At 39.8% G+C, this 27192-nt stretch overlaps 1 protein-coding gene across 2 annotated transcripts in view; it reads left to right on the top strand.

Annotated features, from left to right (window-relative positions):
- BMPR1B (bone morphogenetic protein receptor type 1B) overlaps positions 1-27192 on the top strand; it is a 253229-nt gene that overhangs the window by 202220 nt on the left and 23817 nt on the right. For both annotated transcript variants that reach the window (XM_055796198.1, XM_055796199.1), the window contains one exon: positions 20704-20863. In XM_055796198.1, the coding sequence (XP_055652173.1) occupies positions 20721-20863 (143 nt within the window). In that variant the 5' untranslated portion in view covers positions 20704-20720. The remainder of the gene's footprint in view (positions 1-20703; positions 20864-27192) is intronic.

Raw genomic sequence — 27192 nt, 5'->3', positions numbered from 1 at the left:
CTAGAATACTGTTGTTCCTAATAATCTCTTTCTGAATGGGTGTGAGGTTTTAAAGTCAAGGGTTTTGACTTCTTCCCAAGGCTCCCTAGTATTTCATGGGCTGCAGAACAATGAATGTGAAATCCAAAAGGGACCCTGAAAATTTATTACAGTGCGTGCAGGGCTTGGTTTCACCTTCATTTTTAACATCACAACTTGGTTTATTTTCAGCGGGAGCTAAGGTCTAGGTGAGAAACAGGGGAATTACTTCATAAATACATAAATTTTTTAATTGACTTTCTTTAACTGACAAAAAGAGAAAGCAAGGGGAATTCTGCACATACGAGATCCTGCCTTGAAATCCTAAACCCATTGGAGATGATGGCAAAACCAACAATGCTTGCAGTGAAGCCAGGATTTTGTTCTCCAGCTTCAGGATTTCTAAAGGGGTGAAGATTTGAGATCATGCCCTGTATTAGAGGTGTGCAGACAGTTTGCAGAAATTACTGATTCTCTCCTGAAACAAAGCCAGCTTTGGAATTGAATCCACTCAATTTAGTAACTCCCATCAACCGTGCTGTTGAGATTAAAGCTGAAGAAGTGTGGTTGTTTTTATCCTGAGTGTATCACATCCTACTGAAACTGCAGCTGACAGGATGTAGAAAAAATTATAAAGTGCTAATTCAGTTATTTTTGTATTTGACTCTTCCCCTTTTGGATACTTTTTCATGGATATCTAATGCCCTTCTTTAAGTGTAGCTTCCTGGGTTTTTTGATTTATGACAATTATTTTCATGTAAGAAATTCTGTTGCTGAATAACAAAAATATGTAGTTGATTGTACAAAAAAATATTTTTGTTTCTCAGCATATATTCTGGACTTTTCTGAACATAGATTTATTAACCTCATTCTTGCAAGCAATTATTCCAAGGTTTTTTCTTGCTTGTTTTGAGGTTAGGTGGGTAACGTTTAGTACAGAAATAATGGGTGTAGCCTACCAACGCTTCCACAACCTCTAGGCTTGATGTTGAACTTCGTGGTTTTGTCATGGTAGAAGTCAGGTTTTTAAACTTCAGTTTTAAGCCATTTTCCAAGATAAAGCTAACAGAGTACCCAGGATGTTTCCTGCTCCCCTGCACCCCCACCCCCCCACCCCCCCACCCCCCCCAGTAATGCTTCTTGATCAGCCCCACAGCAGGAACGCATGCCTTGCAGCTCAGCTCCTAAAGAGCATCCTACAACCGTAGCTCGCTATCAATTTGGCAAACATGAGTCATAGTTGCAGCTGAATTTCTGATTGGCATTCTGGAGTTTGTGCTAGCTCTGTTATTGCTAGTATTTTTGTTGGCGAACAAAGTAGTTGTAACAGATACGTGGACCTGCAAGTGCAGCATTCTAAACAAATAATCTTTGAGTAAGATGAGTTAATTACTTATAATCGAACTATGGTAAAATTTACAGAAAATTATTAAGATTGACATACGTATTTTCTGATGTCACACATATTTAAGCGTTTACATTGATTTTCTGATGAATGTATTACTAAGTCTTTTAATTGCATTTCTTTGGGCATGGTGGTAACTTCGGGCAAAAAATGTGAACTCTGTTTTGGGGCAAATCAACTGACCTTTATTGAAGGGTTTTTCCACAGCCTGGGCATGGAGATCAGACCAGAGATGGTGCTTCTGTCCACTACATTCAGTCCAAGGGAAAGCTACCTCAGAAAGGAAGACAGCATAGAAATACAAATTTTTGCATACAGGAAAGTGTGTGAATGTCTGTAGTCATCACATCCATCCTTAAAAACTGGCTTTACACTTTTTCTTCTCCATCTAGCTGGAACTCGGTGATACTGGTTTATCCAGTATGCTCCCCACCCAAGAAAGGGATTCAGAAAATCATTCCTCTGTTGCAGAGTTGAGTAGGGAATAAATTTAGCAGTGGTGCATTAAAAGAACAGCAATAAGAAATACAAGTTGGGAGGGAGTAAATTCATTTGACTTTATAGGAAAATAATACTCCCTGTGCTTATTTACAGAATATCCAAATACTTTTTCTTATTCCTTGGTTAAGGTTGATCAGACCAATAGTCAGGCTGTGTAGCATGGAAACAACCTCTTATTTGTCAGAGACTTGACCACCAACACATTCTTTAAAAATTCTGCTATTTTATAGAAGAAAGCTGACTTCTTATGTTTTTTTTGCCCTATATTTGGCATCTATTCCCTTACATATTCTGATGGAAAATGTTGCACAATTCATGCATTTAGTTATGTTAACAGTATTTATAGTGATTTACAGTACATTGCACTAATGAAGAAGTTTAATTTTACATCTTTACCTAGCTATAAAATAAACTGTTTTATTCAAATTAAAAGTTGAAAGCTTGGGAAAATATTTTTCTTTCTCTCTGAAATTACACTGCATCTCAGCTTGAAATGCATATTTGCTGTAGGCTCCTTGTTCTTATGACTTGGAGTATTTTTAGAGATTGACTGGGGCGGAAAGAAATGAAACTTCAGCTGGATGACAATTTTCATCTTTTTAAAATAGCTAAGAAAAATAAAAGGGAAAGAAAAATCTAATTTTCATTTTTTTAATTCGTATCGATGAGCATAGCCACTTCCTTGCAGTTTTATGTGAGGTCTGTTGAAGGCCTGTGCTGTTGTATTTTGTTGGCATTAGTTGTAACTTCTCATTGACTTCTGCTGAAGTCAAGGTTTCTAATTCAATTTTATTGGGCTAACAGAAGCTTGGTGAACTTGAGATGGGATCTCAGTGGAAATAAATAGGCAGCAGCATCTGTTCTCTTATCTGAGTTTTCTGTAAAAAGGGTACCAACCCCAAAAAAACAAACCCCAAAACCTTGATCAAGGAAGATAAGGCAGCTTGTCTTGTCAGCTAGGAACTTTGTGAGCAACAGGTCATGTCAGAGGGCTGTTGCCTGTCTCCAATTTGCTTTTCTGTCTCCTCAGGGCCAGCAGTGCTCCTCTTGCCCTTGCTGCCATCTGCAGCAGTCATTTTGGGGTGCTTCCCAGGGGGATACCTGGGAAGGGAGAAGGGCTTTCCTTCCTAGGGAAGCGTGAGGACCAGCGGGAAGGACATGCAGAGGTTGCCTTCCTGTAGAGACTGAGTGTGTCACATTGCATGTGTGCGGGGTGTACAGGTGCATACCAGCTGGGAGCAAGCAGTGCCTGGTTCGGGATTGAGAGTCCATATTGTATGGGCTTTTAAAGGGATGTGAAAGTGGGGCAGGTGCACGAGGGCAAAGGAAGGAGTCAGGGTCAGATGATACTGACATAAATCATTCAGGAAGTGAGGAGAACATAAGTCAGAGAGAAGGGGGGAAATATCAGTAAGTTTGTCAGAGCATCATTGGGAAGTGGGAGGAGCGTGGGGCTGGAAGGAGGAGCAGGTTATAGAAGAGAATAAAAGAAAGGCAACAAAGAGAGAGAGAGGCAGTCCAGGGGAATATAAGCAGGAGGACAATTAATTTTTGGAAAGCAACTTACTTGATTTATTTAAGAGAAAACTCCATGAAGAAAGGAATAAATGTAAAAAAAAAAAAAAAAAAAAAAAAAGAAGAAGAAGGACTGAGAAAAAGAAATTAAATGCTTACAACATTATGGAGGAAAGCAGGCTGAGGGAAAATGGGAAAGAGAAAGTGGTTTGAAGAATGGGGAAACATTGTTTTATTTTTGTTTATAAATGGTGCAAAATATGGTACTTTTTTCTTTTCAGCATGGTAAAGAGGGCTTACGCCGTCATTCTTGCTGTGCTTGGCACCGCATGATCATCAGAGCGCGTGCGCTACATAGCATTACATGTTGTGTCTTCCTGCAGTGGGGTCGGTAAATGAGCTGCCCAGAGGGGAGAGCGGCTGGTGCCTTGCATCAGGCTGTTGCTTTGGCTTGTTTTAGAAGTCTGTTCATAAACAGCAATTTTCATTTAAGAAGTCCCTTAACTTTATAGTTAGATGCATGTGATCAAAATGTTATACCATGGCCTTGTGTTCATTGTGCACGTGTGAAAAGTGGCTATGAGAGCCATAGCTTTCACACTTACATTGCTTGTACTGGCGTCATCATTTTAAGCAGTAGCAGTTTTTTGAATTTTCAAATAATTTCATTTTCACAACGATTTGTTCAGTGTCACGAACTCTTTGTTCCCCTGGTTTGGAGCCCTCATGGGTTATTTATTTACTTATATGATTTAGTGTTTAGATAGAGTATGTATTTTATATATGTAATATATAAATAATTATTTATTTATATGTCTTTCAGAAATCTCTACCAGCTGGAATTGAACTGGTCAAAGACTGTGGGTGCATAGCTTGCCTTCTCCCAGTGCTTTTGCCAGCATTTCCCCCCCCCCCCCCCCCCCCGTCCTTATTCCTGGTAATCCCTTTTGGGTGTTTGTATCGCAGGCAAAGATACAGCACTGTTTGGTCTGCTGTTTTCCTTAGGACAAGGAACTTCTGGTCCAATTGTTTTTCTCATTTCAGGGTTGTTATTAGAGTGTGTGGTTAGGCTAGGCAGATGTCCTCTGACTGCATCTCCTTTCTGTATTTTGTCATCATGTGCTGTATTTAGAGTTTCAGGCTGTTCCGGACAATCTGGATGGAGCAGGAGAGGAAGGAATGCCTGCAGATAGTATTCTTGTGCCAGTCCTGTAATAAAGATTTTCATCCACAAACCAGAAATGCTTTTAAAAGAATATTATTGTTCATATCAGTGATTTGCAAATGAGCAAGGTGCATTGTGAAGAATCTGGGACAAGGCCACAGGGGTAGTTGTCACTTTGGGAAGAGGATCCACTTTCGGTTTCTGCATGCCATAACCTCACTTTTGTGCTGCTTTGCAGGGTGCTCGGCTTGCAGGTTAGCTCTTTTTTTGGCTCCACAATAAAGCTAGGTGAAAGCACATTCAAATTTTTAAACAATTTTAATGGCAATGGCTACTGATGTTAGGAGAACAGGGTCTGTGTGATCCCACTGAAGGCAAAAGGATTTGTCTAGGGAAAGGTACAAGGCCATTTTAGGAATGCGAAGAATTGCAGGTCCAGGAAGACACCTGCTTTAGGAATACTATCCTGTTAATTCACTTGGGCTTGCCGGCTTGCTGAGGTGAGTCACCCATAAAAATCTATCGAGTCTTTGGAAAGTGGTCTCTTTATATTTATTTATGGGAATAGAACCTCGCTCTCTGTTAACCTGTGTCATAGTCTTTAGGACATTATTACCATATGACGAAACTGAATATTTTTATTGAATCTATTGTGTAGTGCCAGTGGACCTGAATAGGAGAAATGATACTGGAGAGAACATAAAAGGAGTTTCTTTTCTATTTAGATGGGCATAAGGGAGTTCAATATTACCAGAAAAACTGCTTTGAACAATGCTGATAAAGAAGAGGTTTAATGAGGCTGGGGCTGTTGGCGGAAAATTAGTCTGCATTAGGGTAATATTCCTTCAGGGAGCATTTATAATGCCTGCAGGAATGTGTGTGTGGGGGGGGGAGCGGATCGGATTCCAGCACAACCTTGCAAGCTTTCAGCTGCTGACGTGTGGTGCACCTGCATGTTCCCCTGTCTGACCTCAGAGCTGGTTTGAAAAGCTCTGGCATCTGGAAGTGTAAGGAAGGATCAGGTTTTTAATTTTTGTGACACAAAAAAAAAAAAAAAAAAAAAAAATCCCATCTTTTTCTTGATGCTTAGAATGCCTTTTATTTTACATCTTTTTAAAGGATACTGGAAAATGTTTTGTGGGTATGCTTTGTAGTGGTTTGGGGTTGTTTTTTTTTTTTTCCTAATTCTTTTAACTGCTGTCTTAAAGATCTCATAGAGATGTGTCCAAATAGATGAAAAGTATTCAGTTAAAAAATTTGGTTGGTTGGCAAGATTCGAGAAAATAATTTCATACTCTGTTGCTTATCTCAGTAAGAATGTTCTCCTTAGCAAGTGCAGATTCAGGCATGACAGCTTTGGCATTTATCTCATTCGACAAGGTCTGGGATAGCTTCTCATTTTCAGATTGTAGCGATGTGGAGATAAAACGTAAATACTGCTGTACAGGGATTGCCACTTCCTAACTTTACACTTCATAACGGGTATCTGCAGTAGTAACTTGCAAACTGTAAGTGAATGTAATTTACATTACTTGGAATTAACTATTTTGTAATTACACTTTGATTTGTATTTCTGTATCAGACATCACGGCATGGTTAAGCTATGCTGCTTACAAACTTCCATGTAAGTAATTTTGTGATATAAAATTGTGCTTCTTAAATGCACAGATTTTCCTTTTCGGAATTTAAGTCACTTGCTTTGGCATCTGTAGCTTATTTCTTGCAATCTGCTTAATTGACTAGCTTCTCTGTTTATCTTAAAATGTAGATAAATGGTTTTCAGAGCAGTGTTTATAGCTTAATAGTTCCCGAAATAAGAGTCAACATTATCTCCTAGACTCTACCAGTCATAACTAATGATCCCTCTGCTTACACTGTTGAGCAAGTCAGGAGACACTGAACTCTGCAGAGAGCAAGGGCCCTGTGCAGTGGGAGGGTAGTTTGTATGTGATGGCGCCTGGTAGACAAGGCTTTCATGGCTCAGTAGTGTTAATTGGGAACTGAAATTCGTCTTCAGCCACCTCTAACCTCCTATCACTGAACTGTTCTTCTATGAATATGGATACAAACTTGAGGGTGAGTTGACAGCACGCAGCAATCTCACTTCCCTCGTAATTTGAAGTAAGTAATATACGTTTCCTTATATTTGCTTCAGTTTTGCCCATCAGAGCACATTCTGCAATGTGAAATCTCTGCAGAAATTGGGGATATTTTTGATGTTCCAAACATCACTGGCAGGCAGCCTAATGGAGGCATTGTGTTGAGGGCTGAAAGAGGATGAGAAAATAATTAGGCAGCTGGCAATTACCGTATTTTGTCCTAGGGCTTTTTTATGACATTTTAATGTATTAATAAAAGTAAGATTTTTTCTTTATATGTATTTTTCTGACAAGTCCTTTGGCTTTGTTCCTGAATGGAGAGTGGTAAGCTTTCCTTTATAATAGGGTGAAGTGCATGCTTCAGGCAGAGAGAGGGGAAAGAAAGAAAAAACAAGTAGGCTTACCACCCATGAGAAATGCTATATTATTATTACCTTGGGAACAAAAGTTGCTTGTTTATCCATGAAATTTAAATAAATGGGGAGCAACAGTGCCTCATGGTGTCAAGCACTATTATTCTTCTGTATCTCTGTCAGCTTGTCAGTATTTACTCTTTTACCTGAGATTTTTTAACTTGCGAGAAGAGTATTTACTGGAAAATGCATATGTAGGTGTTGTGAGATGGATATCACCCCTAAAGAATGTCAGCCAGGACAACGTTCTGGTTTCAAATAGGCAATCCAGCAGCCAGCTTTTGCTGGCTTTAGGTGAAATTTAGCTAGTGACATACAAAGCAGTCTCTGTACCTAATTCCTATGTCTCCACAGCCATCTAGTCCACTGTTTTGAAAAGCTAATTAAATGTAAACATTTAGGTGGGTGACCGATTGTGAAAGGAACTTCATATGAAAGCTGTTCCTACTTAAAGAAACCTATATCAGTCTTGTTTATGCTTCAGCTTCTGCATTTTTCATTGTTTTTCTGAGCTTTCACATTGTCTTAAAAGTAGGTTTTGAGCTTTGCATTGGCTGGAGAATGGCAGGCTGGTACAGAGCACAGTCTGGGTAACACCACCTATGGCACAAAGGCCACTCTGTACAAAGAAAGCAAATTCAAAACACTGCTTCCAGCTCTGAAGATGTTTTTATTGGAAGTCCCCATGAATGAACTACAAGATGCACAATGTAGAATAAGCAGGATGCTCTCTGAGAGTTGAAGCGGAGGAACTTGAAGGCTGCCAGGAGCACCACCATGCAGTTCAAGCAGTTTCTGGCCAGATCATGTTACAACATTGCATTTGCAGAAGATTGCATGGCACCTATCTTTTTCATGTAGCATGCAGAGTCTTGTTACTGTGTACCACTAGCTCTCTAAAGCAAGGATGCAGCAGGACCAGGCCAAATAGTATGGAGGAGAAGAAATTCAACCATTCCTCTGCCTAGTATCAAGTAGCTTTAAAAAAGCCTGTGTAAGGCTCCAAAAAAATGGAAGTATTTGCAAAGACAATAATATGCAAATTTTTTGAAAGAGGAAATTGGAGGACACTTTTTTTTAAATTTTATTTTGGTGTTGTATAAAGTTGTCTTTCTTACCTTTTCCTCTGTACATCAAATCAGGTATCCAGATGCCTGTCTTTGGTTATTGCACTAGGAATCACACTGGTTTCACTCAGCATCCTGAAGAGTCAGCCCTTCTGTACAAAATCAGTTGAAAATTCACATAGTTCCAGATTAGTTTTGAGCATTTTCTCTTAGGAATACAGCTCTTATATCTTTGGAAATGGTCCCATTGGTAAACAACAGCAGCAATAAACCTTCCAGCAAGAAATTGGATACATAGTTCTGAATGTGCAGATATCTTCACTACCAGTTTCCAAACGTGGAATTAGATTAGGTAATGACAGAGCAGAAATTGAAGTATCATTTTTTAGAGAAAAGCGTTTTAAGTACAAAATGCTGTGAGCATGTGCTGACTGCAGTCGCTGATGTTTACAGCTCAATAGCAGAAAGATAAAAAGCTGATTAGTAACAGTAGCTATAGGTCCTCTCTAACGGTTACATACTAGCATGGTGGAAATTATAGATGTGTGTTACATGAAGTGGGTGTGACACATTAAATGACCTTGTTGTCTGGAATAAACTTCAATTGCCAGTTAGCTTTCCTTGCATTTAAGTTACAAGCAAAGTTATTTCAAGGATGTAAAATAATAATCTGTGGATTTTTAGAAAAAAAATAATATCCTTCTGTTATATATCTGTTTGGATCACAGTTACAGGGAATTTTTAACAGTGATTAGTCAACTTGTAAGACAAATATCAGGATAATTAATTACTCTAAACTGTTGTCTCTACCTTGGAGTGAAATTCTTGCTCTCTTTCCACTATGGGACCAAATTTTGCTGTTCTTTGTATATAGTTTTTGTCAAGTTTCCTGTCTTTTTCTCTGACAGGCTATGATAAAACCTATGTATCCTGGTAGGTAATTCATGACCTCTTTAGTGGTCCTTTCTCTGAAAAAAAAATGTATCAGAAATTACTGGTTCTATGCCATCTCTTTCAATGGTCTGTTCTCCATCGGCATTTTTTGTTTTACCTATAAAGTAAGCAAGAGGAAACCTAAAAACCATTTAAACCATCTCGTGGTTGCACTCATTGGAAAACATGAATTGCATTGGATAAATGAGATCCAGGCCGCTGTGGTGTATCCCGTATCACAGGTAAACCCGCTTTAAAGGGAGGTAGGGAGCAGAAGGCTCCAGCTCCAGTGTGCATTTCACATACTGACCTTGGAAGCAGCTGTCAACCATCTGGAAATAGTTACAAATTCTGTATTGCTCAGAATCTTTATTTTATTTGTAATTCCAGGATTTTCGGGGGTTTTTTTCTTCCACCTTTCTACTGTCATATCCTATGTAGCCTGAATATTGCTTTGCGCCTGGCTGAAATAATATTGTTTGCCAGCTTACAATCAAAGGGAGTACAGAGAAAAACAGCTGAGCTGTATTAGGCAGAGGCAGTCTGGACTACATTTCTGTACTGCTGAATAACATGGCACAGGTGCAGGATTAGCCCAGCGTATGGTACTGTGTTTGCTTAGCAGAGCCCCCCGAGCCGCCCTGTGCCTCCTCACATGACTCTCATCTTCAGGGAATCTGGCAGCGATGTACAAGCCTGCGGAAGCCCAGTGTAAGTAGAAGGCTTTGCTTTTCAGCTCACAAAACACTTGTGCTTTTTTTCCCCTTTCCCCCTTTTTCTTCATTTTAACTTTTTTCTTTCCTGTGTGTTTTTATTTTATTTATTTATTTTTTTTTTAAGCCTAGTTTGAGCAGAACACTAAAGAGACTAAAACAAAACCCAACAACAAACCAATGTATTTCAGTGGGTTTTGCAGAAAGGTCAAGGAGGGAAATGCATGACTGAAAACGAAGCAGCATCGTTGGTGTGCTGGTGAGATGTGAGGCAGCCCCACGGGGCAGGAGGGAGCTGGCTGCTGGTGACAGACGCTGTCTTCTGTTTGAAGCTTCAGTTCTTGTGGTGGGGGACGGACATGGAGGTTTCCTATTCCTTTGCTTGGACTGTTGGTAGTTTGTATGGTGTCAGGGGTCTTCTGCAAACGTTTAGGTGTGCTTTAGTTAGTTTAGTTTTAGGGAGAGAGGTGATAGATTTACAGAGAAAATGCAGCAGATAAAAGATCTCCTATTCCTTTTTTTGGTGAAGAATGAGGAAAAAAAAGATTTTTAGTAGACCTGGTAATTGACGTTCAGCCTGACAATGAATTTAAAAGGGTGTTTCTCTTTTTCTCCTGAAATGTGCTTTTATTTCAATCTGTGGGTTTGAAGTTAATTTAAAAATAAATGTTTTGGCAATAGTAGACCTATTTGGATGCCAGGTTTGCATTTTGAAGATGAATTACAGAGCTGGGACCAGTTTTAACCTTAGCAATAGGCACCATTCTGTCTAACTACAAAGGTACTTTGGCTATATATAGCGCGTGTGTGTATCAACAATGTTTATTAAAATGAAGCGTCTTTTATATACATTTTAAATACCGGTTAATTGGAAATATAGCCAAACAATAGAAACACATGTACTTTATGTCCTAAAACTTTTCATCACTGTTCAGATATGGCTGGATGCTGAAAAAAAAACCCCACCTGGTTTATATTTGACCAGAATTGTTTCTTGTTTCATAGTCTGTAGAGCAAGTTTAAGGAGAGAAAGGTGGCCATGCAGCTCTTGAAAATTTCTGGTCAAGTAGAAGAGCATGTGGGATACAAGTTTTAAGGGTCTTTGCCATTTGCTTTTCTCTCTTAGATTTTGGGGTGCTTTATGAATTGTAGTTATGAAGATGTATCCATATGACATTGGAAAAACCAAAGCAAGCAAACCCTGTGGGGCTGACGGCTAGTTCCTCCTCTTCCAGAGACCTGAGTGGGTGGGCAAACGTGGCAGCCTGCCAGCAGGGACCAGCTGATGGTGTGGCGGCGGTGTCATCGGGCACAGGTGGCGTGAGCCTCTTGCCCACCCAGACGTGAGCTCAGCAGATGCTCTGAAGTGTTCAGACAGGGAAATGCCTTTAGGCTACTCGAACACTTCAGGAAAACCATAGCACTTATGTCTGCGGTCAAAATTGATTGTTGTTTTTTCATGCATGCAATTAATTTTGGTTTGCAATAGAGATGCTTTCCTCCCTCTTTAAATGGATTTATTTGTTTTCTGTCAAAGTGAATAAGTCAATGACACTTTGTGTTGCATTCAGCCGTGTTTGCAGAAGATAAGATTTGTGCCTCAGTCCTCCTTTGCGAACACAAAGATCTTCTTCATCACTTGTGATTTCTACACATGTAGTTCAAATCCTTATGCAGCATGTGTGGGGAAGCCAACAGTGGCGGCAGTCAGTTCAGTTCAGTCCCAGCGTTGGCAGCAGAACAGGGCAAGAATTTATACTGTCACTTGCTCAATTACTTAAAACATTGCTTGGCCTGGTGACCTGGCAGGGTGGCATTTGCCTCCAGGAAGAAAAATTCTTGCATATCCTTGAGCAATTCATCCAGCAACAGTTAGTTGCTGAGTGTGTGGTAAACACATGAGATTTAGGGATGCTAGTGGCATCCACCCATCAAAAATCATCAACATATGCTGGTGTTTTTTTCAGATGCTAAATAATCTGGCCTTCTGGGAGATAGATGGGCGCTTGAGGAAAAGTGGGGCGGGGAATTGTTAGGAAGTGTCATCATCCCCATGATTTGCGAAGCATTTGTGATAAACTAATCAATATAATAAATTTAAAGAATGTTACATACATATGGCCATAACATTATAACAAAGCTGTTAAAAATATAGCATGCTTATGCCGTAAGGTAGCTGTGTGACAGTTTTGTTTCTGTGAATGTCTACATTGTTTAATTTATTTTTGTGAGAAGTGAGAGGGAGCAACTCCAGTGTAGTAGGATTGAGAAAGAAGTTAGTGATTTATGAAGCAGGTTGCTCTTTAGACTGAGCTAGGGATGTGTCACATCTACTCATGAACAGACAAACCAAGTCAGTTAGAAGGGCACTGGCACCTTTGAATAATGTTGGCACTGCCTTCTGCAAGCATGGTATGTGCACATGCTAATTATATTTTAATATACAGGTGCAGTCTTTGATGTTGGGGTGAGAATGTCTAGCTGATATTTTTATCTTCCAGGCACTATTTTTGTCTTCACTACTGGCATGGTGCTCGTGTTTCTTTTCATTGGAAAAGGGAACAGGAGTGACAATGATTTATTAAACTTATCTGAGAGCACCACAGGGTCAAAGCTGTCTATTGGTGTTACTTTTAAATGCCATTGTCTGAGTGCCTCAATCTAAGTATCATCTGAAATGATAAGTGAGTAGAAATCTACAGCATTGCAATCTGCCCATTGCAATCTTTAATGCTTTCCTAAAGATCAGATAGCAAAGCATAGTTTAGTACTAATGGTATCACATTGCATTGCTTCCTGCCTGGATTTTTTCCCCTCCTGTTGCTAGTGTTCAGAAGGGTTCTCAAGATTTCTTGTAAAGATGTTTGCATAATCTTGTGGTGGCATTCGGTGTTTGCTGCTTGGAACTGCAAGTGTATGTGAGGATTTGCAGCTTAAAAGCAGAAATAACTAGCTTTGGATGTTAACAGCAATGTCCCTATCCTTCTTTACATAAAAAAGTTCTAAATGAAGAGCGTGGCAGACTCTGCTCTTTGTAGCCTAATATCCAGACTGCTTGTTTCACAGCTTTGTATCTGAACTTCCATTCCCTGTTTTGATCAGGTGATGATCATAGCTGGGAGATGGGGTTTTGCAGCTGGCATACTTTCATGAGTATTGATTACATTTAGCTGGACATTTTCCCAAGATGCTGTTGAGGAAGAGATGAAAAAGTTCAGGTACCTTAAAGTCATGAGAGATAAAAATAGCTTCTTTCAAAGAAACTGCTTCAGCAATTTCACTGAAATAATTTTTTCCCCTGTGGTAAGGAGTATTGAAAGTCCAATGAGGACATGGGACTATCCTTTAATGTGCCTTTATACACTGTACATACTCAGTAGCTTATCTTCTATCCGAAGCTATCCTGCAAAATAAGTGTAGGCACTCGATATGAACCAGCTTGATAAATGAAATAATATATGAGCCAATACCACCATAGGAAGCTTAGATTTCTGCGTGCTGTCTCACAGAGCTAGGCTAGCGTGGCTTTGAAATAAAAATCCCTTTCTAATTATTTTGTGGTACCTTAAATACTAACACTGAGGAGATCAGAAGAAGTCTGCTCTAGCTGCACCTGCATCTCCTCTGGTTGGTTTGTGGGTTTGTGACACTCTGTTATGACTCAAAATCCTTATGGATATGAAGTTATAAGAGTCAGTCATTCTCAGATCATGTCTTGGATCTCTACCTTAGTATTCCTGAAACATCTGTATCTCACTGTTCCAGTTTTATTACCTGTTATCCTCATACATGCATCAAACAGTAGTGCTTTTATACAGATGTTTGCAAAATGTTTATTCATTTTGAATTGTACAAGAAAACACAATTCAGAAAATAATAGTGGTAGCCCAAACATATTTTACCTTTGCTGTGTAAAATGTGGCTCTTGAAAAGAGATTAAAAACAAAGAAAATACATTATCTGAATGAGAATTATGTGAAATACTTTTTCATTCATCTTTGCAAATGTTAAAAACTTATATTTTAAAAGCTTTTCTTCATCATGGAAGATTTATAGATGGAACCAAAGGATTGTGCAAAGTTGAACTGAGAGATTCAACAGAGCTGGGGAATGACAGTGGGTAGGGTAGACTTTACTGAGTCCAGGCTGCCAGGCTGAAATACTTCACATGTGCTGTCCTTTGGAAATTTTAAAGTCTTTCTTTGTGCTTTTTTTCTATTCTGTTATGCTATCTCATGCCGTGAAAAATGTGCCAACCAATTCTCGTTTTCTTCCAAATGAAAAACATGCCAAAAGATTAACTGTGGATAGCAGAAATGAGAGGAAACCAGGAAAACGTAACACTCAGTCAAACTGTAATGGAATGGTGGACAGCAGGTTACACCTTTGCCATGGGCTATGGCACCAAAGAAGCCTTTGTATTTGTAACTTGCGAGTAGTACAGTATGAGTATTAATTTGAAGGGTCTTGTCTCAGTGGCTTTGTCACAGGTTGTTACATTCCATGCTGAACTTAATTTAGCTCATAATGTCATATGTGATTAAGATGGTTTAATCAGACTTTTTGGACTAGATTGCTTATCCTTTTCAAACCAAATGCAAAAGCAATTTTTGAAAAATAGATAACTGTATTGGCACTCAGCGACAATTCTATGAATATGGACAGAAACAGTTTTTAGGAAAGTTACCTGCACGGATTGTTTAAAATTACATGAGATTGTAAGCCTTATTTGTTTGCATAATGAAGGGAAGCAAAACTACCTCCCAATTTTGAAATACACAGATGAGAAGGAACAATATGTAGGTTCTACATACTCTGATGTACAAGAAATCCGGCACAGATCATAAGTGAAGCAAATCATACTTGATAAGCCCAACAATGCTATAGTTTTTTTAGTATACCTAAAAAAAATACTATTTTTTTAATATGTATTAGTATACATATATATATAAGATACACACAGTGGATGTATATCAGGGTACAGCTATCTTCAAACACCATTTGATACCAACCTCAGTTTGGTCTCGCTAGTGCAATATAGTCACACACTGTGAAAAGGAAAGCATATTGTTTTCATTTTTTCTGGTGGTTTTATTTGGTTTGATTTTGTTTATGGTGGTTTTGGATCAAAAATATGCAGTTGTCTGCATCTGACCTTTCCTTGAGTTTTATGGCAGCCTTGAATATCCAGCAAAGGGAAACTGTCATGATCCATTTTTCCTTCTCTGTTATGTGATTGTCACCAATAAAAAGTGTTTTACTGTTACCTCTTGACTATTTTACACAGTAGATCGGGTTGTGTAATTTATTTCAACTTCTTGAACTGCACTGTGTTTTCATTGCTGACTGTTTGCCAAAAAAATATCCCATGGAAATTCTTTTATCTGATGACTGTAAAGTACAGTGAGTTAGCAGTTAGTTATTTCCCTTTCTCTTAAAACAATCATGTCAATGGTATAACCCTGGCCCGGTGGGAAGTCATCAGGCTGTAGTTTATGATACAGCGTAGGAAACTCTAGCAGGGTGTTGCATGATAGTTTCGTATTTTAGTAGAAGTATGATTTGAGGAAAAGCATACTTAACTGTGTAGGCTAGTGCAGGGTACAGATGAAATAACCTTGTGGTTTAAAATTTCCATCCAACAGCTTTATCAAGTTGAGTGATTTTCTTTCGAGCTTTGGGTGGGGTTTTTTGTTTTGGTTTGGGGTTTTGTTTTTTTTTTTAATTACTGTTCTGACAGTTTTGTATGAGTATACTTAATTTCCAGTCCAAAGCAACAGTTGAAACAGCCATTCCATGATGATCAAAGCTTCCTAGGTGTGTACCTTCTCTGAAGCAGTAAGCATCGCCCTCCGTCAGTGGGTGTTGTTGCTAGACACACATTGTTGTTACTGGCCTGGGAAGTTGTGAATGGATGGTACTGCATTAATCTGAGGCTTCAAATACCACATGTAGAAAGAGGAGTGAGCACAGCACACTGTTGGGGTTTTTTTTGTTGGTTTGGTTTTTTTTTTGGCCTGAACAGACTTGTTTGTGGCCCTTAGCATCTGTTTCAGGAAGAAGCAAGTCTGACTTTTACTCCTGACAAACCCATGCAAAGTCATGGGAGATCTACTTTTTCATGGCATATACAGTACATAAATCACACAGCTGTGGCACAGAAATCAAACTGTTAAGATAACTATTGCTAATTATTCATCCTCTGGGAACAGGATGGCTTAATATTTGGACTGCAGAATACAGAGTAATAGAATACAGAGCTTTTCACCTCCTACATTACCAGACTTGTTGAATCAGAGCAGTGCCCAAAAGTCATTACCAGCTGGTGGCTGTGGGCCGGTGTGAAATGAGTTATTGGGCTTTACCCAGATTCTAGTGGAGAAATTCCTGTCCAAATCACATAACTGTGGCTGCAGTTGGCAGGGACTGGAGTGCTTATTGGCAGCCATGGCAGAGACCTTGAGGACTGAATGTACACTAAGAGATGGGCTCTCTAGATCAAATTTGTTTTGCACCTACACAAGTCAGTGCAAAAGCTTAAACAGGCAATTTTTCTTTTGTGAGGTACCACTGTCTGCAGACCTGTCAAACCAACATTAAACAGCATTATTTAAAACCGAGCTATAATTCATCCTGATGGTTACTTGACTGTGATTGTGGAGTGGGGTCCTGCGATCACTTCTCTCTGATTTAAAAAAAAAATGATAGCAAAAAACCCTGAAAAAACATGAAAGGGCTTGCCACATGAGCAAGTTCATATTTCAGTGAGAAAGTTTAGTGCTTATAGAATACCATGAAGTCTAGGAGGGATGGGAAGCAAAATGGAAGAATATATCTAAGAAGAATCATTTGTTGGCATGGAGGTTAGTAGGGGTTTAAACTAGACATTAGTCATTCTCATGGTCATCAAGGATAATGCTTTCATTTTACAGCACTTTATTTTCCTTCTCCTGGCTTCAGAATCTTTGTAGACGTGCCTTTCTGTAAAGGAGCTCAGGTGAAACAAAGCTTGGAGACACACACACACAAACGCATTTGGAAAAAACAGTAGCATGCTGCTTGTGAGCACACAGGCCCCATTCTCAGGTAGAGAATTACAACAGATGCCATCACATCACGATTCTGAGTGGTCCCAGTCCTACAGAAAAAAAATTCTCAGGAGCTGTACTCCAAAGAGACATAAAAGCCCTGGTGGCCACCTGCCTGCGCTTATGGTGGAAGGTGCTTTGCACACGCTAGTGAATTATAGTGGAAAAGGAGGGGTAAGCTGAGAAAAAAAAAAATCAACGAAATTTGAAGGAGGTATACAAGGCTGACGGTAACCTTCAGGCTTTCAACTGTTTTGATTAATTCCCTGATGCAGTCGGTAAGTTTCTCAGCAGACTACTATAACCATATTTCAGATATCCCTGTTTTTCTGCAGTTGTCCCAAACTGTGCTCAGTTCATCAGAGACAGGAGGCTGGCCACAAGCACACTGCAAGAGAGCAGGCTACAGCACAGAAGCAGACAAACTTAGATAGCCTGAAATCCCTTGCTTTCAGGGCACTTGGACATAGCTCCTCAGGAGAGATTTCAAAACCCAAAGGGCTTCTAAACCCTAGGCAGAGCCAGGTCTGCATGACCAACATGTGCTAATTACAGCACAGCAGCAAATACAAGAGGGGTAGGCTGTTCACCATCCCAAACTGTGCAATTTTACTCCTGAAATCAGGAGGAACTTGTTGCCAATCTTGAAAGCTCTTCTGGGTTTTTTCCTACATATTACATTTTGGGGAAGGGACTGCTGAAAAATCTGTCTGCTCCAAAGTCAGACATAGAAGTCAAAAGGGCTTGTCAAAACTCCACTCCGAGTGGAAAAAGAAGAGTTCTTGTGTGTTCCATGGTCATCTGCTGGGTGGGACATCTGAATTTTAGAGACTAAAGATCTGCCCAACTTATTAGCTAGCAGCCAGGAATTTAAGGCATGAAAAGAAAAGAGAATGGAGTGAGAAGAATTGGGTTTTTTTTTTTAGAAGATAGGAAAGGGCCTGGTTGAAAGTATCTTACTCCTACCTCTTTTAATTTCATTTGATGTAGAATTGCAATGCTTTTACACTAGTTTTGTCCCTGGGCATTAGTTGAAAGTAAAATCCTAGTTTACATCCCTGTTTCAAGCTCTTGGAAAGTAAAAATTTGAATGCTAGACTATTTGTCCTAATTTTTCTTAAAAACTAAGGTACATATCTAAGTAGCCACCTGTGATGCTTTGATGGTACTTCAGATTTCTGATTCTAATCCAGCATCTCCCACCTGTCCCATTTTAACTATGACTACAACCAACCCGGTCTAGGGATGTAAGCTATGTCAGGTTCTGCAGAAGCTGTTCATGATCACATCCTTGCTGAACGATGGGCAAAGATTTCATTGGAATATGACTGCCTTATACATTTTTTGAAAAAAGGAATGACCCTGCAGTTGTATATATTATGAAGGTATTTAGTTGTCTAAATTTAACATTCAGGCACTTTCAAATGTGTAATGAAACCTTTCTTTCTTTTTGTGCTAGGTGTAAAATACTTTTATTTTTTGACTCCTTGCTGAGGAAGGATCCCTGCTGAAACTGTAGATAACTTGAAGTGTCATGGAAACAATACACAGAGCAAACTTTCACTCAGTTGCCTCATGAGCTTGAAGTTCACTTTGTTGCCTCATGAGCTTGAACTCTGCAAATCCTTGACAGCAATATTAATAGCTGAATATTTCCCATTCGTTGGTAACAAAGTAATACAGACAAAAATTGCTGATTGAAAGAGAATTTACTTAATCTCTAATCCTGTGACTCAGGGAGCAAACATCTGTTAATAATAAGATGTACACAGGCTGCATTTTAAAGTATCATAATTATATTATGATAAAGAAACAGTGCATTTTGTTCTCTATTTTAGCACCTGCTGCATCTTAAGTTGTCCTTTTGAGTACACAGATATTCAGTGCATCTTGAGTGAACTAATTAGTTTATTTCTAATTTTGCCACATGTTAGTAAAATCAGTCTGGGACATCAACATCCAGTTGTGTTACGAATCCAATTAATATCTTGAAGCTGGGCACAAGGGTTACAGAACCCTAGTTTGTATATGTTTTGTAACTAGTTTTCTGGTTTCACTTTAAGAAGAGGTGAGCTGATTAAACATCCAGTCAGCTCTGGTAGAATACATAGGTACTGAGCAAAGATCGAGCCATATGAATTTTGTATTTCATAGTTGTATTAGTCTGATATGGTGAATGACTGTCTTCCATGTGTGTCACCTTAGTATTGTTAATATAACTTATGCAAGGAACATGCAAGGATTGGAAGGGTAATATTGTTCAATAAGCTAACACTTTTTAAATGAGCTGTCCTTACATGCAAAGCCCCACCTTTCTGAAGAGCTAACCCGTTTCAGCTTTCCCCTAGTTTGCTAGGGACAAGCTTGCACATTTCTTGTTACACTGAAGAAAAATAAAGCCTGTCTGCCAGTTGCTGCCAGTGCTTGTCCATTTGCAGGGCTTTTCTGCCAGAGCTGGCCCAGGAGAGAAGGGGCCTGCAGCTGGGAGGCAAGACATGCATGCTTGTGCTCAGGGCACTGGCTGGTGCCACGCACCCAGGAGCACAAGGCTGGATTTTGTTACTCCTAAGGGCATGGGCTGGCTGAACAACCCTGCTGTTCCTCCAGCCTTTCGCTTCTTCATGACCCTTCAGCCTGTTCTCGCCTCCATTGTTGCTCACCGTCCAAGCCCTGAAGTGTAGCTACTTGTTCCCATCACTTCTGCCTGTTTGTCCACTCCATCTCCCTGTAGGGAGCTGAAAAGGGTTCAGTTTTCTGTCAGCTCCACAATATATCAGTCCTGATGATGGAGGTTTGGGGAAGATTTTAATTAGCACCAAAGCAGCAGTTCAGGAGCCAATCAAAATAATAATAATGCCAATTGTTTCTAAAGGCTTAACAGTAAATCAAGAATTTCAAGCCTGCTCTTCAACTAGTCTGTTGGAGACAGCTGTTTGTAAATGACTCTTTAGTAAGATTTCTTACAGGGAAGCAAAAGGAAAGTGAGAAACTGCCAGTTGAAGCTTTTCATGCTGATCTCATTTTTGTCTTTGATGCTTAAAATATTCACAGGCCCTGAAAGCTGATATTTATGAGTAGAGCTGGGGGAAGGGTGCTGTTTAAACAGCTCCTAGCCCATCACCAACATCTCTAGATCTACTCCACCAGCTCCAACCAGAGATTCAGTACTCTGATATTTTTAGAAGTCATCACTTCCATATATTTCAGCATTGTTCATTCTAAAATACATTCTTGCCTTTTACTTTGTTTATAGATTATTTTTTTATAGAAATGGACTGGTTTTCCTTGTTTTCCCACTAATGCAATTCAGTGACAGAAAGTGCTGTTGAACTTGAAATAACATCACTTTGTTTAATCTTTGTTAAATTGCATGCCCATGTACTGCTCTGCCTGGAGTACCATAAATCCCACTCATTTTTATAGGGTTCAGTGGATGTAGATATGTGCCAAGTATAAAGACAAAGAAAGCGCAAAGTGTAACCAAGGATTTTACCTGCATAATGCAGTAGGAAAAAACCTGTACTCTGCAATCTGAAAAGAACAACATGTGTCTTTGGCAGCAGCAGAACTGAACGTCAGCACCTTAGATCTAATGCCACTGAGGCCCAATGAGCTTCTAACATGGTGACAGTTTCAGAGGCTCTATAGAAAACCACTCTGCAGTGAACACCCAACTCAAGTAACTTTCTCAGATCTTGATGGGTAAAAGTACTTTAAAGCCTTCATTCCAAGTCTTGCAATCCAGCCTAGAACTGTTTTTCTTTTTCCCTCTCCTTATATTTATAGCAAATTTTCTAGACAACATGCCCTTGCGAAGCTCTGGCAAGTTGAGCATGGAGACCAGAAAAGAAGATGGTGAGAGCACAGCACCTGCCCCTCCGCAGAAGAAGCTGTCCTGTCAGTGCCACCACCACTGTCCTGAGGACTCAGTGAACAGCACCTGCAGGTTTGTGAGAGATTTATTTGGTGGCAAAACATGGGAAAACCTATTTGTGGAAGCTCAGCAGTCCCAAGTTGGGTGTTGCAAGTTTTGTTTAAGCAGTAATACGTAAATGAGTTGTTTACACCTTGTGTCTAAAAATGAGATGTAAGTTTTGCCTATCAGCTACATATTTATATTTTTATGTTAGGGTATTTGCATCTTTACAGTTTTAGATAATACTTGTATTAATTCATTACATATGAAGTATTCTCAAGGTAGGAGATTTTTTTTAAAAGTGCACGCAATTAATGAGAGGAGACTTGATGGAGATATATATGGAAATATCAGTAAATGCTTATAAATTCATAATCGCTCTCTATGGAACGCCATCTGTAAGAACACTACTCAGTGTATGTACTTGCAATAGCTGAGCTGCCTTTTGTAGGTCCTCAAGACTGTTTTTTTTCTTGCTTCTATGCTAAAAGGAAAGTGATTGAAGTGTTAAGTATTTTCTTATACTAGCTGTAGTCTTCTATTTGGTTTTGTGTTTTGAGTACTATGATTGGATTCTGCTCCCTCAAGTCCTTCTGCATACCTAGGGGAGAGGCATATCCAGCTGAGCACAGTCCTCTTGAAGGCTCAGCTTTGGTCTGTGTGGCACTGACACTGCCTGGAACAGCAGAGTTGACTGAGGGTACCTGTGGTGGGACCAGGCTGCTGTTCCCCCACCCAAACGCAGCTCTTGCTGGACACATACTATTGCTGTTGAATGAAGGTAGTATACAAACACCTCTGTCTTGGCTTGAGGTGCATGTACAGTTTGCTTTAGCTGCAGCAAAGTAGGGCTGAGCTCTTCATGTTTCACATGTTGGTATGGTTATGAGCCTTGTAGCCTGACTTAATTCTGCTCAGCTTGCAGTTTCACACTCAAGTGTAAGTTTTGCTGACAGCTGTAAATACCATTTCCTCTTTCTGCCCTCTTCCTTCAAACCCATGCTCTAGCCAGGAGTTAGACCCAACTGCTCTCATGTGGCAATAAGTTTAAAAAGCTGTAAAAACCCACCCAGATATCAATTTGCAGGTCCCCTGCAGCATGAATCAGCCCTTTCCTGTCCCTGCCCAGCACAAGCCGCTGCATTCACACATGCTGTCTCACACACGCAGTAACAGGGAGGTTGCAGATGACTTTTAAATCCATGAATTAGGAAGCACAAAGGGATCCATGTCAAAGAACCCATTGAACAAGTTTTATACTCCAGCTGGGTAGGTCTGCTATTGCATATTGCTTCGTAGGCACCATTGACCTTAAATATTTTTCATGTTACCAGGTACTATGAGTAAATGGCCTATTAAAATGGATTTGTTAATTTTTCCTCATTGTGATACTTTAAAGAATTTATCTTCAGAATCCCCCTTGCAGCATCAAATACCAAACTTGTTTTTAGGTGTTAATGCCCAAGGATAGGCAGTTAAGTGGTAATAAACCACAAAATTATAACCCCTTTTGTCTTCATAATCTGAAGATTTCAAGCTTGAATGTTTACTTGAGTGGTAGAATTATTTTTTCCAATTTAGACATCAAAATAGTAATTGAAACTGGAATTTAACCATCAAATGCTAATCACTTTGCTGTCCAGAAAAATGGAAAGTCAAAAGACTTGCATTACAGCTACTCCTCTTCCCTATCCTGTGCTGTCAGCTGAGCAGTATCCACCTTGCCACTTGCCCAATGAGCAACAGCGTAAATGAAAAATTGCTGTAGAATTTGGATTAATATAAAACAAAAAAAAATAAATCAAGTACCTTGCCTTCATGGCTTGTCAGCAATAACCCTTTTCAGGATGGTAATCATCGCTATGGCTCCTCCACCTAGGTGTGAAAGCTGCAGTGAGGTACAAAGGACGCAAAACCCTTCTTTTCCCTACATCTGCTTCACTGTTACTCTGTAATCATTTGCTTCTTGAATTGCCTGCTACGAAGCTGGAATTGATTATGAAAAGTTGAATGGGACACTACAGAGACAAGAAGGTCCTAAATCTACTGGTCAAAAAGATTAGTTACTAGGCCTCTGATTAGCTGGCTGGGTTGAGACCAGGTTTCAAAAGATTTGACCAAACCCAACTAGTTTAGCAGGGATTATTAGTTTCCCCTGTTTTGGGGTCATCCTACTAGTCAGGCAGTAACTTTCATATTTCATCCTAGCTTAAACACGTGTTGGCACAGTTTTAAAGCATTCAGGAATTCTCACTGAACCTCACTATAAAGCAATTTTCCCCATGTTGAAGTTCAGGCAGAATCGATCTCACTATTGCAGAATAAATGAACTGCTCCAGATTAAAAGTTATTGCATTAATTATCTGCTTCCTTCAGATGTAGCCATTAAAAGCCTTTTAAATGTTGTATTAAAAAAAAAAATCAAACCTCTCATCAGCCCTATCAAGTCTGTTAAGCTTTGGGCTGTGCTTGGACCTGCAAAGCTGGGATCTGTCAGCCCTGCAGGGATGAGCCAGTGTGTGCTGGGGCACCTGAGGGCCTGGCAGAGCCCTGACACTCGGGAAATTCACTGAGCACATCCATAGCCAGGTCTCGGGCTTTGGAGAGCTTCAGGCACTGTCCCTACCCAGACTGTCACCGAAGCAGGGTAGCCTTTTGTGTCCCCAGGAGCAGGGAGGGCTCTGAAAGTTCAATGGGAAAGTGTTTCCAGCTGCGTTTAAATTAAAACTCTGAGAATAAAATAGCTAGTCCTATCACAATCAATATTAAAAATCTCTCATAAAAAGAAGTCTGCCATCCCACCTGAAGATTTTGGTCTGCTACCGCAGGTATTTATCCATTCAAGTCTAGATACTGCCTATAGTACCAGTATTCTGAACGTTTATATAAAAAGGAGGACATCTGGTGGCCATTTAAATTGTATTTTTAGAAATTTAGAAGTCTATATTCTTTAACCACATCTGTATCAAATCCTCTAACAGCCTGCTATGTTCCTGTACAGAATTTCTCTTTCTTTATACTTCCACCGCTTAAGTCAAATAATACTTTAGGGAGCTAAGGATAACACTGCAGCTTAAAATGCAGATCGCTTTCTGTATCAACAGAAAAGCAGTAGCTCAGGTTAGAGTGTGCTTTAAAAAATGGGACAACCCCTGAGAACATGGTGGAAGACTCATTATAGGGTTATCTCATCAAGAGAGGGTTAGTGTCAGGGAGCAGTGAAAGGGGCCAAGGCAGGAGTTGATCCTCACTCTGAAGGATCCCATTTCCCTAACGATACCTGAACACAACAAGCAGAGACAGCTCTTCTCGATGGCTCTTCACGTTGCTAGTGGTGGTCTGAATCCAGGCAGGAGATGGAGGCTGGAGACAGACAGTCCTGTGCCATTACTTGAGGAGAGGGGGCTTGATGCTCAGCCCTGAGCTTAAATGGAGTCCTTGGGCAGGGGGTGTGTATGGGTGGAGGGTCCTGGATGGAGGGTCCCATGTGGGACCACTCTGGGCAATTGAAGCTCATTAATGTGCTCAGGGCCCTGACAATTCACATCTTTGCAGAAGGTTCGCAATGCTCTCTGCTTGTAAAGGGTGTGTTAACCTGTAGCGTGTTGAAACTTTATTCTTCTTTCTGAACATCTGTGTGATTCATAAAAGGCTTTCAGTAAAGAAGCTCAAAGCTGCTTTGAACACAAACAGGACCTTGTTTTGTTGTTCTATTTCAAGTTTTGCCTGTACAAGGTGAATGCACAGGCAGTTGTGTCTAATCCAAATTAATTGCATATTTTAAAGAGTAGTGTTAGATTTAATTGGCTTTGACTGTAATGGGATTGCAGTAAAGGCAGCGCCTGATTAGGTGCCTTGTTGTACTCTATTTTCTATTCACAAATAAATGCTGACAGTTTTAAAGATTGGGCTGGTAGAGTTTAATTTCTGATGTGTTGCCTACTGGTCTTGATTGTGTTTCTGCCCAACTGTGTCTCGAGGTAGCTTTGGTTATCTAAAGCAATAAAATAATGAAGTTGCTTTTCCAGTGTTACCAGAGGTGATAATTCACTTCAGCGATGCTATTTTCTTTCTCCTGTTCTCCAGATGATAGGATTAAATTTTCTTTGTAATTTGATATGTAGAAGGAAGAAGATTTCAACAGTGGGCCAAGGCACTTTTCTTTTAAGCAGCTTTAATTTTTAGGGTAAAGTTGAACATTTTCTGATAAAGGAGTCATGGTGAGATCTTAGAAGTCAGCCTTTCAGTTTTTTTAATGTTTATTTTTTAATGTAAACCTTTATACAGGACTGTACTAGAGGCAGTTAAGTCCCCTTTGATGATTAAACCAAAAAAACCAAAGGTTAACTGAGACAAGTTCTTGCAAGGTCCAGTCTTTCCTCGCCCCCCCTGCCAGGGCCACGTCTCATACGCAGCTCAGCAGGTGACTTCACATCGTGTTTAAACTGAAACACAAAGTCCCCCTCCCACACTTCTTAGCTGTGCCCCAGAAATTCTTCATTTGTAGTTTTGTTCAGGGCTCGCCCATTAGGTATTCAATATAAACCTTAAGCTAAATAGTAATGCAAGTCCAGTCTCCCTGTATTGAGACATGTTACATTAACTCTCAGTTTTTCAGCATGTGGGAGTACTTTGGCATCAGTGTGCAGAAAGTGCTGGAATGCCTAAGACTTCCCTTTGATACTGAATTTATTTATACAAAAAAAAAAAAATCCAAACCAGCAAATATCCTTGTTAAGTCTCTCCCAGCATTAAAGAAGCAGCTACATCATACAGATTCAACTGCAGTGTAATCTTGAGGTCAAGTAAAAGAAAAAATTTGGTCTTTGTTTAAATTTTGGAGATAAAAGGGATGAATGCAAAAGGGAAAAGAGGAAGATGAGTAGCTTTATTTTGACTATTTGCTTCTTGATAGTTCTCACATCTACTGAGATGGATTTTGCACATAAGTGAAAGGCGCTAAAGAGCCCTGGTGAAAATGCAGAAGTACCCGTGCTTGGTGCTATTGCTATACTCCACGTTCTGCTGTCAGGTCTGTAGACCTGTCAAATCTCATACACTCAGCATGAAGCCTAGACAGTTTCTAGGGCTTTCCCTCATAGGTTGGCATTACGGCTTGTTTTCTGCCTTGTGACCCCGCATGTCAGGAAGAACTGTTTGATCTGATTTGGGATTTAGTAAGAGAATGCAAGACACATTTGGTGGGCCATGTCTTAGTTCTGGGAGAATAGTATGAGCAGGTGTTATAGAGAAAATATTAATTCATTGACCTATGTATGATAGCTGAGAAGATGTTCTGCTAGGATGCGTTGGGTACCCTCCTTTCTCTCCGTGTGTAGGGTCATTGAGCACTCAGAGAGCCAAAAGGTACCATACACAGCAGAACATGCATGGTAGGTCCAGCATCACCATCTTGGACACTAGCATGGCCAGAAACTGTGGCCTGCTGTAAGCCAGCCTCTTTGCTCTGTTACACTTGTAGGTATCTCATTGCCTTCAGAGTAGCTGTGCAAACATCTGAAGGTACATCTGGCTCAACAACTGTGTGATGCTCCTCTCACTTGGTTTTACGTTACTTCCCTGATGGACAGCCACTAACTATATTAATTTTTTCTGAAAAATTAGCCAGTGTTGAACACATATACATAGTGACTTTTTGTTTTATGGATGATGTCCAAAGACAGTATTTTGCTAAATTTGGCCTTCATCTTCCTTAAGTGAATGATGCGACAAAGTACATACATGAATTAGATGCAAACTGGGAGTCAGCCAATTTTCAAATTAGATTATTTCAGCCACTCTTTACAGAAGAATATGAACTTCCCAGTTTCTTTACATAATGTAATCTAACATTTTTTGATGAATTTTTAAAAACAGTGCAGAAACTTGTCACGTTGCTTTGGATGGAGGTGAAAAGATACTGTAGCTCCTTCCCGTATCAAAACCAGAAGTATAAAAAGGAGGAGTGGACAATAATAATAATACTCATAGGGACTCAATTGCAAATAAAATCAAAGGTAAGGGATCTTTTCATCAAGTTATTTAAACCATCTGTTTGTGATAGGCACTGAACGAGGGAAAGACATTGCTTTTCCAAGTTATATATAGTGCCATCCCTGGCTGCATCATGCACACACAGAGCAGGACAGGAAATCTTCAGCAGTCAAGTTTTGGTAGCTGAGGTATCGCATCCTCTGTGAGAAATGGCTGTTGGCCAGTGAGGACATCTGTGTGAGCAGCTGCAAAGCTGTTGGCCTCTGTTCCTCTCTTCTGACATTTAGTTAAAGGTCTCAGCTAAGATCACCTCTTTCTTTCTGGTAATCTGTAATTGTAGCAACACCTTCTACATCAGTGTCTGT

The sequence above is a fragment of the Falco peregrinus genome, chromosome 2 (assembly GCF_023634155.1).
Source record: "Falco peregrinus isolate bFalPer1 chromosome 2, bFalPer1.pri, whole genome shotgun sequence".
Classification (NCBI taxonomy): domain Eukaryota; kingdom Metazoa; phylum Chordata; class Aves; order Falconiformes; family Falconidae; genus Falco; species Falco peregrinus.
The sequence above is the reverse complement of the archived record's forward strand: the minus strand, read 5'-3'. Positions and strand labels throughout refer to the sequence as shown.